This window comes from Haliotis rufescens, unplaced genomic scaffold, assembly GCF_023055435.1.
Source record: "Haliotis rufescens isolate VD_foot unplaced genomic scaffold, xgHalRufe1.0.p SCAF_34, whole genome shotgun sequence".
Classification (NCBI taxonomy): Eukaryota; Metazoa; Mollusca; class Gastropoda; order Lepetellida; family Haliotidae; genus Haliotis; species Haliotis rufescens.
In genome coordinates this window covers 2,736,429-2,752,090 of record NW_025964046.1, presented here as the reverse complement: position 1 = coordinate 2,752,090, position 15,662 = coordinate 2,736,429, and the positions used below count along the sequence as shown (strand labels likewise).

General features: G+C 43.8%; 2 protein-coding genes across 3 annotated transcripts in view; one reads left to right on the top strand and one right to left on the bottom strand.

Moving 5' to 3' along the window:
• The window catches only part of LOC124148336 (beta-1,3-galactosyl-O-glycosyl-glycoprotein beta-1,6-N-acetylglucosaminyltransferase-like), an 89,381-nt gene that overhangs the window by 38,874 nt on the left and 34,845 nt on the right, over positions 1–15,662 (top strand). Inside the window, exon 1 of one of the 2 annotated variants that reach the window (XM_046519371.2) lies at positions 14,242–14,526. The exons of the other annotated variant lie outside the window; for it this stretch is intronic. The gene's annotated coding sequence lies outside the window, so the exon portion shown is untranslated. Of the gene's footprint in view, positions 1–14,241; positions 14,527–15,662 lie in introns of those variants that run through there. 2 annotated transcript variants of the gene reach the window in all.
• Positions 8,301–9,977, bottom strand: LOC125372045 (collagen alpha-2(IV) chain-like). The gene has a single exon (XM_048380919.1). It carries the CDS (start codon positions 9,975–9,977, stop codon positions 8,301–8,303), a length of 1,677 nt encoding a protein of 558 aa, XP_048236876.1.

Genomic DNA, 15,662 nt, shown 5'->3' with positions numbered 1-15,662 from the left:
GGTTCACCCCGATTATGTTTCTAGGTTTGTCAGCACCATACCCGTGCTCGTGGATTTCACCGAAATGGTAAACGTCTAAGACCTGTATCACTTCGGGCTTTCCTCCCACATTAAGCTGACACGCCGTGATATAACTGGAATACTGTTAAAAGCGGCGTTAAACCCAACTCACTCACTCACTCACTCCTTGTCTGTATTGAGATTACTGCCCAGGTTCTGCGGCTGATACCACACTGTTAGGGGCTATCAACATTCAAATGGCTATAAAGTATTTTTTTTGGAGGTATTTATTTGTTTTAGTGATTCTGTTGAATGTGTCGTTGGATCAGAGGTTTCCGGTCATCATATGTTTCCGGACGGCCATGGTTATCGCGATTATTCGCGCTATAACAAAGGGTGTGGCCTCACATGGACGTGGTAAATACCCAGATAAGGGCTTGTGGTTTTTTAGATATTTTTTTTATAAGTGAGTGAGAGAAGCCAGAAAACGGGGATATATTGCCAAGAACTTTCCATATATATCCATAACACAAAGTATGGTTTAAAAAGAAAACATTATAGTGAAACAATACAGTGTATCGCGGTATAGAAGGAATTCGCTCAAAGCGTGCGAGAGGAAAAACACGTGCAGCATGGACTAGCTGGAGTTATGACACGTTAAATTTAACGAGTATTCATCACATGCCTCGGCAGCTAGGTGGGTAGACAGTAGGTTACAAAACACGACAGGATACGTGAGGTTGCAGGTTCGATTCACGTCATAGACTTTTTTTGTAAAATAAATTTGTGACTTTTAACCAATCATTAAACAGAATTGTGTTCACATCAAGATGCCAGTTCATAAAGCGTTAATCACAAAACCTGGGTTTCACAATTGAAATGTAAACCCCCCAAACTGGTTAAGAAGTGATCTTTTTCAAAAGCCAGTTTGGAAGAGAACCGCTTGGTTCACCCAGGGTTACCAGGAACCTCGTTCAATATAGCCTAATACGGTAAAGGTTTTTTTATAAGTGGAGTGTTATCATGGAAAGGTCAAAGGTAAATTACTTAATCACAAAAACTAATTGAGCCATGCAGAATATCTGATAACTGCAACACTACAATTGGTTCATAAAAATTAAAAGTTTCAATTTCAATATGGCCGCCGAAGTATCTCAATCGGATCCGACAGAGGATCTTGAAAACTGACGGACGATCATCCAACGACCATGTAGTCCTTACTATATCACTTCTGTTGATTTAGATATTACTAATGCATATTTGAAATATGTATGTGAGTGAGTGGGTGAGTTGGGTAAACGCCGCTTTTAACAGTATTCCAGTTATATCACGGCGTGTCAGCTTAATGTGGGAGGAAAGCCCGAAGTGATGCAGGTCTCAGACGTTTACCACTTCGGTGAAACCCACGAGCACGGGTATGGTGCTGACAAACCTAGAAACATAATCGGGGCGAACCGGGATTCGAACCCCCTGCAAACTTAAGGTCCAAAATACATAATGATACTCAATTTCAAAACATCACAATTAAAAAATCATTTCGCGTTTGTTCATTTTTAGCCACCATCAGACATGGGTGTATACTTTATTTTACCCGTTAGTTTAATTTGACGTTCAGAGTTTTACATTTAGACATTTGTGAACCTGACATTCTTGCGACGGGGATTTAAATTTAAACCCGCGATAGCACTGTCTGTGAACTCGCCAGCCTGACATTTCCTCACCTTAGTCTCCGGGGCTCCAGGGACACGGGGAAATAACGTTTGATTCGGCACGAGTCACAGAGGACACATTCTGGTGTCGTCATGATCTTCAACAAGCGTGGCAAGGTGAGTCGGTCGCTTGAAGAGTTTCACGAAATTCGCCCTGCGTGGCCACAGTCGATGTCACATGCCGACCTTCTGTGTCAGTTTTAAAATACGGTACGTTGGTTGGTTTGTTGTTTAACGCCGCACTCAGCAATATTCCAGCTTTATGACGGCGGTCTGTAAATAATCGAGTCTGGACCAGACAATCCAGTGATTAATATCATGAGCATCGATCCACGCAATTGGGATCGATGAAATGCATCAACCAAGTCAGCGAGCCTGACCACCCGATCCCGTTAGTCGCCTTTTACGACAAGCATAGTCACCTTTTACGGCAAGCATCGGTTGCTGAAGACCTATTCTACCCCGGAATCTTCACGGGTCTAAAATACGGTACGTTTAACGCTGCATTGCGCAGTATTTCATGTTATGAACTGCCCCTATATAAGATATATATATATATATATATATCACCGGCGGGGCAGGATACGCTCACCTTTTCGAGAACACCTAGTATCATTGCTATTTGATGGTGATTTATAGACACATGCTTATCAGGCCTTCCAATGGAAAATGGGGCGGTCGGGTAGCCTAGAGGTCCCTTGAGAATGAATTCAAATTTATTTTCCTGCGATACGAGCCAGCTGATTAAGTGTAAGTTTAAAAGAGCAGTGAAATGAAGGAAAGTCGAGGGCGACTCGTGTAGGCGGTGGATGAGAGTTACGAATAAGACGTGGGTGAAATGGACTGTTCATATTTGTAGCTCGTGGCAAATAAACCAGGCGACGGGCTGATCACGTGAACATGTTCAGTGAACTCATATTATGGGGGCGGTCGGGTAGCCTAGTGGTTAAAGCGTTCGCTCGTCACGCCGAAGGCCCGGGTTCGATTCTTGACATGGGTACAATGTGTGAAGCCCATTTCCTGGTGTCCCCCGCCGTGATATTGCTGGAATATTGCTAAAAGCGACGTAAAACCATACTCACTCACTCACTCAAATGGACAATGACGTACTACGTACCGTCATATGTCCAAAATACACAAGGATTGCCCAACAGTTTTTTACATAATCAAGGACTCAGTAAAGCGTTCAAACAGTTTGATGATAAACATGTGGAGGACATTTCCAAATTTGACGCATCAGTAAAACACACATGTCAGCTGTAATCCCCTATTGTGACTTATACCATCTTCAGGTGAACACTTAACTCGCCCTTGCATGTGTTTGTGACGGGTGCACCGTTGAGGCAGGATACGCATACCCCTTTTCACGAACACCTGGTATTGTCATATTTGATAGTGATTCATAAACACATGCTTATTATATAGTCGGAGGGGCGGTGGGGTAGTCTAGTGGTTAAAGCGTTCGCTCGTCACGCCGAAGACCCGGTTCGATTCCCGACATGGGTACAATGTGTGAAGCCCATTTCTGGTGTCCCCCGCCGTGATATTGCTGGAATATTGCTAAAAGCGGCGTAAAACCATACTCAATCACCGATATAGTCGGAATCGTACAATGGCCACTGCTTTTAGCTAATAATTATGGGAATGTGTTTCGTCGTTTTTCTTAGCATCTAAATGCATGTTTCTGAAATTGAAGCCAAAGACAAAATTCACGTCGTTGGGATATATTTTGTTTGCAGTAATACAAAATATTTTTGAAAATAAAAAAGCAAATGGATGCCATCCTGTTTGATACTGATGAGAATGTCAGACAACGGGAAGCAGATACATAATAGTTCCCTTGTAACAGAAACTCGATAGTAATGAGCAGTATGTCACTCTGACATTTCCAATGACGAGAAGGTCAATCATGCAGGGACCAGATGTGTACAGCCTATCTATATGACACGACCATAGAAACACGATAGCAGCCCAATCCACCATCATTCCCAGAATGTGGATTGTTTTTAGAATCGTTTTTGAAGTACGACCATAAATCAGGTTACGGGTAGAATTGGTCTTCAGCAACCCATGCTTGTCGTAAGAGGTGTCTAATGGGTCGGGTGGTCAGACTCGCTGCAAAGATGGTGCATGGTATTCCAATTGCGTAGATCGATGCTCATGATGTCAATCACTGGATTGTTTGGTCCGGATTCGATTATTTACAGACCCACGTCATACATATATAGCTTGGAATATTTCTGAGTGCGGCGTTCACTCATCTGACACAACATCCCGAGCTCATCTCGGGCGCTCACGTTCAATAATTGGATTTTCTGATATCAGAATTGATGATATCTTGATTGATATCTCTAATTGAATTAAATATATCTTAATTTAATTAATGATATCTGCATAAATCCTTTCAAGATATCAAACATATAATTTAAGATATGATATGATTATATACAGCGTGATGTTAATTGTTGTAATGATATATTATATGCATTTAGGATATCTCGAAATAAGGGTTTGATATCACAGTAACATATTAAGATATCCTCAAATATGTACTGATGCCATAACAACGTCGTTGATGTGTTTTAATATAATATTGATATCTTTAAAATAATTGAAGATATCAGAAATTAGGTAATGAAAATGAAAACGGCTTGCCACAGATTCCTGCATATCCAGGGCCTTGTCAATACAACCGTCTCCGGTAAAGGAGGTCAAAGGTCAATGTTAGCCACGTTCGGGGCCAAGACTGGGAAGAAGCAAAAGCGCAAAGATCAAAGTAGTTGTTATACTCGTTAGGGGCATATGGACTCGACGAAGTAGCCCCAATCCAGTCGATTTGCAATTTGATTCATACGACCGTAATTCGGCGAATCGGCAGTTCCCGAATCTACATGAATACAAGACAGAGGGTTCGGAGCAATCAATGGCGCGAGCTTGTACCGGGGCCATACTCCATCCCGCGAGAATACGCGATTTTCCGATAGTATTTGCCTAAAGGTTCTGTTCACACTGGGATTACAAGGCGCTCTCGAAGAGTGATGTATTTCGGCGCGGCGCCAGAGTCGGTGTCACTTTCCACGCTGGTCATTTGATTCCGATTGACTTGGTCCTTCCATATGTATTTATGAATATTTCAAACAGAGCTGGGTTTGGGTGATGCCGTCGACTCAGACGTTGGATGTTGGCGAGATTAGATGTTGGTCGTTTATATGAGGGCGGCGTTCAATTTGTGACGATAGTTCGACATGTAGGAGCATCTATCTTTTAACTAGGATACAGATGTAATGGCGACTGCAACAACTACCACCACGACTACCAGTACTACTACTACTACTACTACTACTACTACTACTACAACTACAACTACAACTTCTACTACTACTACTACCACTACAACAACTACTACTACTACTACTACTACTGCTTTTTCTACTACTACAACTATTACTACTACTGCGACTACTACTACTACTACTACAACTACTACTACTACTACTACTACTACTACTTTTTCTACTACTACAACTATTACTACTACTGCGACTACTACTACTACTACAACTACTACGACTACTACTGCTATTACTACTACTATCACTATTACTACTACTACAACTACTACTACCACTACTACTACTACTAATACTACTACAACTACTACGACTACTTCAACTATTACTACTACTACAACTACTACTACTACAACTACGACTACTACTACTATTACTACTACTATCACTATTACTACTACTACTACTACTACTAGTTCTACTGCCACAACTACTACTACGACCACTACAACTATTACTACTACAACTACTACTATTTCTGCTACTACAACTACTACGACCACTACAACTATTACTACTACAACTACTACTATTTCTACTACTACAACTACTACTACTAGTTCTACTGCCACAACTACTACTACGACTACTACTACAACAACATCTATGCTTAAATCTACTACTTCTACTCACACATCTGCCGTCTCTGCATGAGTTACTACCCGTACTAATTATTAACAAAGCGCACCCGTCACAAACACATGCAAGGGCGAGTTAAGTGTTCACCTGAAGATGGTATTAGTCAAAATGGGAATTACAGCTGACATCATGTGTATCACTGATGCATCACATTTGGAAAGTTATCCACATGTCAGTCATCAAACTGTTTGAACGCTTTACTGAAACCTTGATTTTTGTATTCCTCACCAAACAACTTTTATGCAATAATCGTATGACGCTTTTTAAAGTTTACGTAGAAAGAGCTTAATCGGTTGTACGTCAAAAGTTACTAAATGTAAACACCATAGGCTGGACCTGCTGGAATATTGCTTGCCATTAAGGGAAAGTTGACAGTTGGAAAGTTGACAGTTGGAAATTTGAAGTTACCCATCTTGCCATACAGTCTTGTGGAGAGTTCTTTGTCACCCTGAATCTTCATGCTTGGAAAGGGGCGGTCGGGTATCCCAGTGGTTAAAGCGTTCGCTCGTCACGCCGAAGACCCGGGTTCGATTCCCGACATGGGTACAATGTGTGAAGCCCATTTCTGGTGTCCCCCGCCGTGATATTGCTGGAATATTGCTAAATGCGGCGTAAAACCATACTCACTCACTCACTCATGCTTGGAAAAATACAAAAATTCATTGAAAAATCGATCACTGAAATCAAGTGCTGTTTTCAAAACAACCAAGAAAACTGGTCTTCAGGAATAAGAAAATATATCACATTATGACAGTTAAACCAAACTGTGAAGGACACCGTCTCTGGGGCGGCATTCTGGTGGCAGGCAGCTGTAGCTTGTGTTCACGCTGGTCCTGCCTGTCGCATGAGTCTATCCAACATGAAACCCGCACAGGTAGTTGCGGGAGATCCTTTCACTGCATGATCCCGTCTGTACTCTGTACCTCCGTCCCTGGACTCTTCTGGGGGAAGGGTGTGGTCGGGTGGTGTGTGATAGCTGTTGAATTGTTATATTCGGAGATGGGTGTGGGGAGGTTGTTTGTAGTCAAATCACGAGAAGTTAGATGTGTAATATTCGAGAGAGGGGCTGAGGGAAAGAGAGAGAGACAGACAGACAGAGAAACAGAGAGAGACACACGGAGAAGTCACACAGAGACAAACAGAAACAGACACGGAGAGAGAGAACGACAGAGAGACAGAAACAGTGAGAGAAACATGGAGAGAAAGAGGGAGAGAGAGACGGAAACAGAAAGACACACGGAGAGAGAGAGAGGGAGAGAGAGAGACAAAGAGAAACAGAGAGAAATCCACACACGGAGAACTCACAGAGCGAGACACTCGGAAACAGACATACGGAGAGAAAGAACGACAGATAGACAGAAACACAGACACAGAGAGAGAAAGACAGGGAAATAGAAAGACACACACGGAGAGAGAGAGAGAGAGTGAGAGAGAGAGAGACAGACAGACAGAACGACACACACGGGAGAGAAAGAGAGCGAGAGAGAGAGAGAGACAGACAGACAGAACGACACACACGGGAGAGAAAGAGAGACAGACAGACAGACAGAACGACACACACGGGAGGGAGAGAGAGAAAGAGAGATGGAGGGAGGGGGGGGAGGGGGGGGGGGGGGGGGTAGCAGAATGTTAATTGGATATTAAATGTCAAGTATAACAGTAGCATGGAGTATGTTCCTGCCATCACTTGTGCTGCGAAGGACATCATTCCCTCCCCACCTCACAGCATCATCCGCAATGTCAACACATCCCCCGCCCATTGCCTGCTGTTGTTTGTCCAGGCCTAATACCGGCCTTGTTTATATTGATGTGACGCTATCGATCTGCAGCAACCGCCGTCCATCAACATGACGTTTTCAAGTTCTGTCCACAGATATCAGATGTCAAAGGGGGTAACACGGTAACCTAAAGTTCTTAAGGGATTGACAATTAATGTATTTTAACTGCTATTAGTAAACGTTTTCGGGAAATTCCTGTATTAATTAACACGATTCCTTTGTGTGTCTCACTAGTACATGTGCACCAAGGGTCACTTTGTGGCCAACATAGGGCTAAGTAAATCAATATTCCTGATAAGCGAAGATCAACTAATAATTGCACATATATTATAATATAGAGATAGCATCACTGTGGGTAGGCGAGATTACTAAAGATTATGTCATGCCGCTGTATGCCTTAAAAGTTCTTAATAACAAAGAAAAACGAAAGAAAAAACAAATCAGTCATATCTCAAACTTTACTTTTTATTTGTTGTTATGGTTGTCACATTCAAAGGAAACTTCAGTTTCAAGGCTTAATTCAACTCTAAAATCTAAAATGATACACTGAAAACTATCGATATTTATCGCAATAGTTGCTTGCAATATCAAGAGTTCGCAATAGCTTCTTTCAATATCAATAGATATCGCAATAGTGATTTCCAGACCAATAGTCACCCCCACAGAGTACAAGGCATAGCAGTTCCTGTCGTGGACCCATCTAGTGCAGAGAACTCTCAGTCTCTGGTAGTCCAGGCATAGCAGTTCCTGTCGTGGACCCATCTAGTGCAGTGAGCTCTCAGTCTCTGGTAGTCCACGCATAACAGCTCCCGTCGTGGACCAATCTAGTGCAGACAAGCTCTCAGTCTCTGGTAGTCCAGGCATAGCAGTTCCTGTCGTGGCCCCATCTTGTGCAGACAGCTCTCAGTCTCTGGTAGTCCACGCATAACAGCTCCCGTCGTGGACCCATCTAGTGCAGACAAGCTCTCAGTCTCAGGTGGTCCACGCATAGCAGTTCCTGTCGTGGACCCATCTAGTGAGGACAAGCTCTCGGTCTCAGGTGGTCCACGCATAGCAGTTCCTGTCGTGGACCCATCTAGTGAGGACAAGCTCTCAGTCTCAGGTGGTCCAGGCATGACAGTTCCTGCCGTGGTCCCATCTAGTGCAGACAAGCTCTCAGTCTCAGGTGGTCCAGGCATAGCAGTTCCTGTCGTGGTCCCATCTAGTGCAGACAAGCTCTCAGTCTCTGGTGGTTCAGGGATAGCAGTTCCTGTCGTGGACCCATCTAGTGCAGACAAGCTCTCAGTCTCAAGTGGTCCAGGCATAGCAGTTCCTGTCGTGGCCCCATCTAGTGCAGACAAGCTCTCAGTCTCAGGTGGTCCAGGCATATCAGTTCCTGTCGTGGACCCATCTAGTGCAGACAAGCTCTCAGTCTCAGGTGGTCCAGGCATAGCAGTTCCTGTCGTGGACCCATCTAGTGAAGATAAGCTCTCAGTCTCAGGTGATCCAGGCATAGCAGTTCCTGTCGTGGCCCCATCTAGTGCAGACAAGCTCTCAGTCTCAGGACGTCCAGGCATAGCGGTTCCTGTCGTGGACCCATCTAGTGAAGACAAGCTCTCAGTCTCAGGTGGTCCAGGGATAGCAGTTCCGGTCGTGGTCCCATCTAGTGAAGACAAGCTCTCAGTCTCAGGTGGTCCAGGCATAACAGCTCCCGTCGTGGACCCATCTAGTGCAGACAAGCTCTCAGTCTCAGGTGGTCCAGGCATAGCATTTCCTGTCGTGGTCCCATCTAGTGAGGACAAGCTCTCAGTCTCAGGACGTCCAGGCATAGCAGTTCCTGTCGTGGCCCCATCTAGTGAGGACAAGCTCTCAGTCTCAGGTGGTCCAGGCATAGCAGTTCCTGTCGTGGACCCATCTAGTGCAGACAAGCTCTCAGTCTCAGGTGGTCCAAGCATAGCAGTTCCTGTCGTGGACCCATCTAGTGAAGACAAGCTCTCAGTCTCAGGTGGTCCAGGCATAGCATTTCCTGTCGTGACCCAATCTAGTGCAGACAAGCTCTCAGTCTCAGGTGGTCCAGGCATAGCAGTTCCTGTCGTGGACCCATCTAGTGCAGACAAGCTCTCAGTCTCAGGTGGTCCAGGCATAGCAGTTCCTGTCGTGGACCCATCTAGTGCAGACAAGCTCTCAGTCTCAGGTGGTCCAAGCATAGCAGTTCCTGTCGTGGACCCATCTAGTGAAGACAAGCTCTCAGTCTCAGGTGGTCCAGGCATAGCATTTCCTGTCGTGACCCAATCTAGTGCAGACAAGCTCTCAGTCTCAGGTGGTCCAGGCATAGCAGTTCCTGTCGTGGACCCATCTAGTGCAGACAAGCTCTCGGTCTCAGGTGGTCCAGGCATAGCAGTTCCTGTCGTGGACCCATCTAGTGCAGACAAGCTCTCGGTCTCAGGTGGTCCAGGCATAGCAGTTCCTGTCGTGGACCCATCTAGTGCAGACAAGCTCTCGGTCTCAGGTGGTCCAGGCATAGCAGTTCCTGTCGTGGACCCATCTAGTGAAGACAAGCTCTCAGTCTCAGTTGGTCCATGGAAGACAACGTTAGGAATATAAACATCCTGCAGTTTCTGACGTCGTCTTCTTGTTGCTTCCTGACGGGGTTACACATGCAGTAAACCATATTTCTACTGATGCTGATGATGCTGATGATGCTGCTGCTGATGATGATGATGATGCTGATGATGATGATGATGATATCTGCAGAAAGCAGAGTTCCTTGTACTATTCCAACTACACTGCCTGGCAAAATAAAGTACACTTGAAAATTGGATTCAAACGTTACTGGGCTGAAAACAAATTGTTCCAGTTCTAAATTTCGAAGTCGAATAAAAAAAATAATTCTTTATTCCTTAAGTTTAATGTTGGGGTGAGTTGGCCTGGAGGGAGGGCGGCGTTAAAGGGCCTTCGCGTTCTCCATCCGACAAGATGAACTTACCTGATTTCTCAATCTTTTATATGGAAACTAAACTAAGAAAGAAACTCCTGTTGTTCATATGCTCTTATGGCTTCCCATAAAGTACATCCAGTCTTACAAGGTGAGGTTTTATCGTTGCAGGCATTAGTGATAAGTCCATCTAGTGTAGAGCGTAATATGGAATGACTGATTTGATCTATAAAAACCTTGCAAATGATTTTCAACACCTAGAAAAAAGACGTTAGCCGATAAATGTTCTGAAAAAGCAGGACAAGACACGAGAGTGCCACTAAACTCAGAAATTTAACATTTTTAGAATTGTGATTTTTTAAATATCTGTTGGGGTCATGGGTGGGGTCATGGGGTCATTCAGTACAGGGGCGGTCGGGTAGCCTAGCAAGTGGTTAAAGGGTTGGCTCTTCACGCCGAAGATCCAGGTTAGATCCGTATACAAGAGGCACGGGTGACCCAGACGTCTAAGGCGCCGCAATTCCCTGTGCAGAGTTACGTCCCTTGGGTACGCCAGAAACCTATGATTGTGAGTTCGGATCCCGGTTCGCCCCTATTATGTTTCTAGGTTTGTCAGCACCATACCCGTGCTCGTGGGTTTCACCGAAGTGGTAAACGGGTAAGACCTGCATCACTTCGAGTTTTCCTCCCACAATAAGCTGACTGGCTGTGATTTTACTGGAATACGGTGTTACACCCAAATCACTCACTCACTCATAAATTGTATTTGGGCGAAAGGTGGGGTTGGTGGTATACGAATAAAAAAAATAAAAAATTCTCTTTCGTTTAAATTATCATTTTACACATTTGGTAAATACTACAAGAATCGAGTCTTTGAATGGCATTTAGAAGTGATACACATAAGGAAGAGAATTTATGGATGTCAACTTCTTTATTATGAGGAACACAACAAACAAGTTGTTCCTCATAATAAAGAGGTTGACATCCATATATTCTCTCCCTTATATACAGCAGGATGTTAATTGTTGTAATGATATCTTACATGCCTTTAGGGATATCTCGAAATTGGGGTTTGATATCACAGTAACTTCTTTATTCTGAGGAAACACAAAGTTTCGGGGTTTATGCTTACTCCTTCATCAGGTGAATGACTGCCATGAGGCAGAGAGCATATGTATAGAGAATCTCACCCGAGAGTCTTTTGATATGAAATATATCCACACGAGTTGATAAAAGTGGCAAAATTCCGAGGCTTGCCGAGGATTTTTGCCACTTTTATCAACGAGTGTTGATATATTTGATGTCAAAAGACACGAGGGTGAGATTTTATTTATCACCCAACATCATTCTTCCAACTTTTTCAATTTGTAGACAGTAATTAGCAGTGTTTTCAGTGTAAAAAGTGCTAACAGCTTCAGTAGCAGATCCATTAGTGATGTCATTCCATTGTGACGTCAGGGTAACAGTGATGTCACAATGGTCTGCAAAGCATTGTGATGCAATTTCATTGCAGCGATATCTACAGTGTAGATATCGCTTGATCTCATCCAAGCGATATCTCCTGTGGGAGCCAGTTTTGGATGATAAATGGACATGTAAGGACAACAAAAGTAATAAGATAACAAAAGGTGGAAAACTAATCAGGGAGACCGAGGTGATAGGTGATAGGTGATTAGCAAAAGACATTGGAAGCAACGCTTTACAGTAAATTATCATTGAATAGTAAAGGACAGTGGACAAACGGGAGTCCGTGGGTAATTACCACTGATAGGTCAAAGAATGGGAATAGCAATAAGGACAAATTAAAGCCAGCTACACAATTAACACCCACAAAGATCAAAGCAGTAAGTCCCAAGCACTAGGCAGATAGCTTCCCTGGTAACGGTTCATGGCTGGCTGGTGTCTCCTGATGTCAAAGCTTCTTGTAGTTTTCTTTGTCGCCAGTTGTTGTTGGTAGACAGGACTTTGGTGGCGACCCACGTGATGTTATGGTCTTGGTTCTTCGGGATGTGTTCGGAAATGGCGGATGTCAGGTCGAGTTTGTTGACAGAGGTGTGATGTGCTTTGAGTCTGGTGTGGGAATAGTCAAATTTGAACAGCGTTTTGAGAAGGCCGCACATTTCTAGTAGAACCGGTTGAAATAAGAACAGTGGTCGCCCTGGATACTTCTTGTGCTTTCAGTGTCCGGCCTGGAAACCAAAAAATATCGTAAGTGTCTTTTTCTATCCGGCTCGGCGGAAATGAACAGTTTAAAACTGAAATATTATTTTTTCGACTTTTCCCATTTTTTCATCAAGCATGTAATCAGAAAAACCTTATTGATATCGATCCTTATTAAAATTGTGTTTGGCGGTCTCAGGGAAATGGTTTAAAACTTATCATATTTACGGTAATATTACTTAAGATTAACGTGGTTGGGAACACCACAAATACTTTTTCCCGGGCGTGATTTTTTGCCTCGAAATGAAAAAAATAACTTAATCCTTTGGGAAATGACTTGGTAATTTGGAAAAAAACGATCACGAAGTAGCAGTAGTGAGTGATAGTCAAGCTAGAGAGACACTTAGAATCGGCTCCACATATTGTACCGGTGCCTATGTGGGGAGTAGAACACGGGTCTGAGGCGTGTCGAGCCAACACTTTATCCACTCGGCTACCCTATCGCCGCCAATATCAGTGAAAGCAACAACGACGATCGGTACGTTTTACAAAGAAAAAAGGAATAATTTATATAAGTAATAACTTACCTGATGTGAAGTCTTTAGTTCACCTGATATGAAGACGTTCGTTCAGCTGATATGACGTCTTTAGCTCACCTGATATGAAGACTTTAGCTCACCTGATATGAAGTCTTTGGTTTACCTGATATGGATACTTTAGCTCACCTGACATGAAGTCTTCAGCTCACCTGATATGAAGATTTTGGTTCACCTGATATGAAGATTTTAGTTCACCTGATATGAAGATTTTAGCTCACCTGATATGAAGACTTTGGTTCACCTGATATGAAAACTTTAACTCACCTGATATGAAGACTTTAGCTCACCTGATATGACTTTAGCTCACCTGATATGAAGACTTTAGCTCACCTGATATGAAGACTTAAGCTCACCTGATATGAAGACTTTGGCTCACCTGATATGAAGACTTTAGCTCACCTGATACGAAGAATTTCGCTCACCTGATATGAAATCTTTAGTTTACCTTAAGTGATTACTTTGGCTTACCTGATACAAAGTCTAGGGTGAGTCGAGACTCGACAGATAATTAATCCATCAGACCACCTCTCACTATCACTATCCCCGCCGCTACCTCCTGGGTCCGCTAGTTATCAAACGATGACATATGTCACAAAGAAATTACTTGCGAGTCAAAATGTTTTCACTTCATTTAATTCCATCAGTATGTAAGCTTTTCCCGGGGAAGGGTTAGACTGGAAAGGGGGGGGGGGGGGGGGGTAGCTTTATCACTTTCTTGCCATACATTTCAAATCTGTCCGATTTATCCTCTCGTGGCTGGTGTCAGTACACTTGTACACGAATCAATACAAGCTTGTAGCTGTGGATGACAGAACCAAATGATCCGGATCTAGGCGACTAGCAGCGTAGCTGTTGAATCAAGTCAGCTGGCCTCTCTAGCCCCAGAATGATGGACACGTACCGTTGGACCCAGACAGGAAACTAATTATACCGAGTCAGGGCTGAAATGCACACATCTCTGCCCCGATCGAGCTCTCGTGTCGTCGTAGGTTGGTCCGCATGTATGTAAGGGCTGGCTACATGACAACGTGATAAGCGACAGCCTTGGTTATCGTGAGGTGGTGCGACTGTAGGCTTGTGTGGGTATTGCTCGCGGAGACGGCACAGACGCACATGTTCACGGGGGGGACGTTGCAGTTAGGCGTGTTGTGATCGGGGGGATAGACGCCGCTGTTCTTTGACCGCAGGGTTTGAATGATGACCCCGCGAAGTGGTCAGATGGTCAGTTTGGCCTTTGGTTGGCTTGGAAACGCCGGGATTAAATGGAACCAAGGAATCGTACTTGCGATGGGAAGATTGTGTTTCTGAAATCGTTATACACTCGGAGGAACGAAGAAGGACTTGTCTAGTTCGGAGTTTTGAGTGGATCACGAAATGGTAAGGTTCCGCGTTGGTTCTGTAATACTGAAGTTCATATGTTTTCTTAATTTGGCAGTACACAAAGCACAACGGCGTGCGAACAAGACCGAGAGCACGTGAGTGCGCGTGTATCATATTATCACGTCAGCTGCTAATGGCATCATTGCTTGTTCTAGAATCATAATCACCATCTGGGTTTTGCCACTTTCACGTGTTCGCCCCGCTGTCTGTGAGACTGGATGACTGTTGATCTACCTTGGTTGATTTTACCAGATGCCAAGTTTCACATGATTTTATTGTGTATATAGAAACAATCGCGTCCTGAAAGGCTAGCGTTAAGGGTGCGTTTTATAACTAGAAGTTTTTCTTTTTTGTTCTCCATAGACGATTCTGTCTCTAATAACGCGAGTCACAAGTTGCCAGCCACGTGATGCTATAACGGGAATTGTAAACGTGATCAAAGTACCAAATTGTAGGCAATGGGGGGGGGGGGGGGGGGGGGGGGGGTCTCTGGGCTGTCGGTTGTACGACGCAGTGTTGTGTACTTCCTAGACTAACATCTAGTCTCTAAAATGAACATATCGTACAGAAAAACAGTTGTTCATTTTCAGTACTGCAGTAATCTAGACTTGCCAGACATTTTAGACTTGCATGGGCTGTATTTGATATATATTTTTATCAGGGTCTGAAAGACAGACTATGTACTCCCCTCAATATAGATTTGTATATCATTAGTTTTTTTCATCATCATCATCATCATCATCATCATCATCATCATTTTCTGATCTTTATCTGAATTAACGTCCTGCCGAGTAACTCAGATAGATGCTCACATTAAAAGTGTCACAACATTATCGTATGATGTTTAAAGTAAAGCCCCGTTTATCCGTGTGTGTGTGTGTGTGTGTGTGTGTGTGTGTCTGTGTGTGTGTGTGTGTTAAGTTCGGTTTTATGCCGCTTTTAATAATATTCCTGTTATATCACGGCCTGTCGGTTTAATGTGTGAGGAAAACCCGAAGTGATGCAGGTCTCAGACGTTTACCCCTTCGGTGAAACCCACGAGCACGGGTATGGTGCTGACAAACCTAGAGACGTAATCGTGGCGAACCGGGAATCGTAACCACAATCATAGGTTACTGGCGCGCCCAAGGGAC

Coding starts and splice junctions, on each gene's coding strand:
- LOC125372045 (XM_048380919.1), bottom strand. CDS start 9,977: ATGCCTGGACCACCTGAGACCGAGAGCTTGTCTGCACTAGATGGGTCC.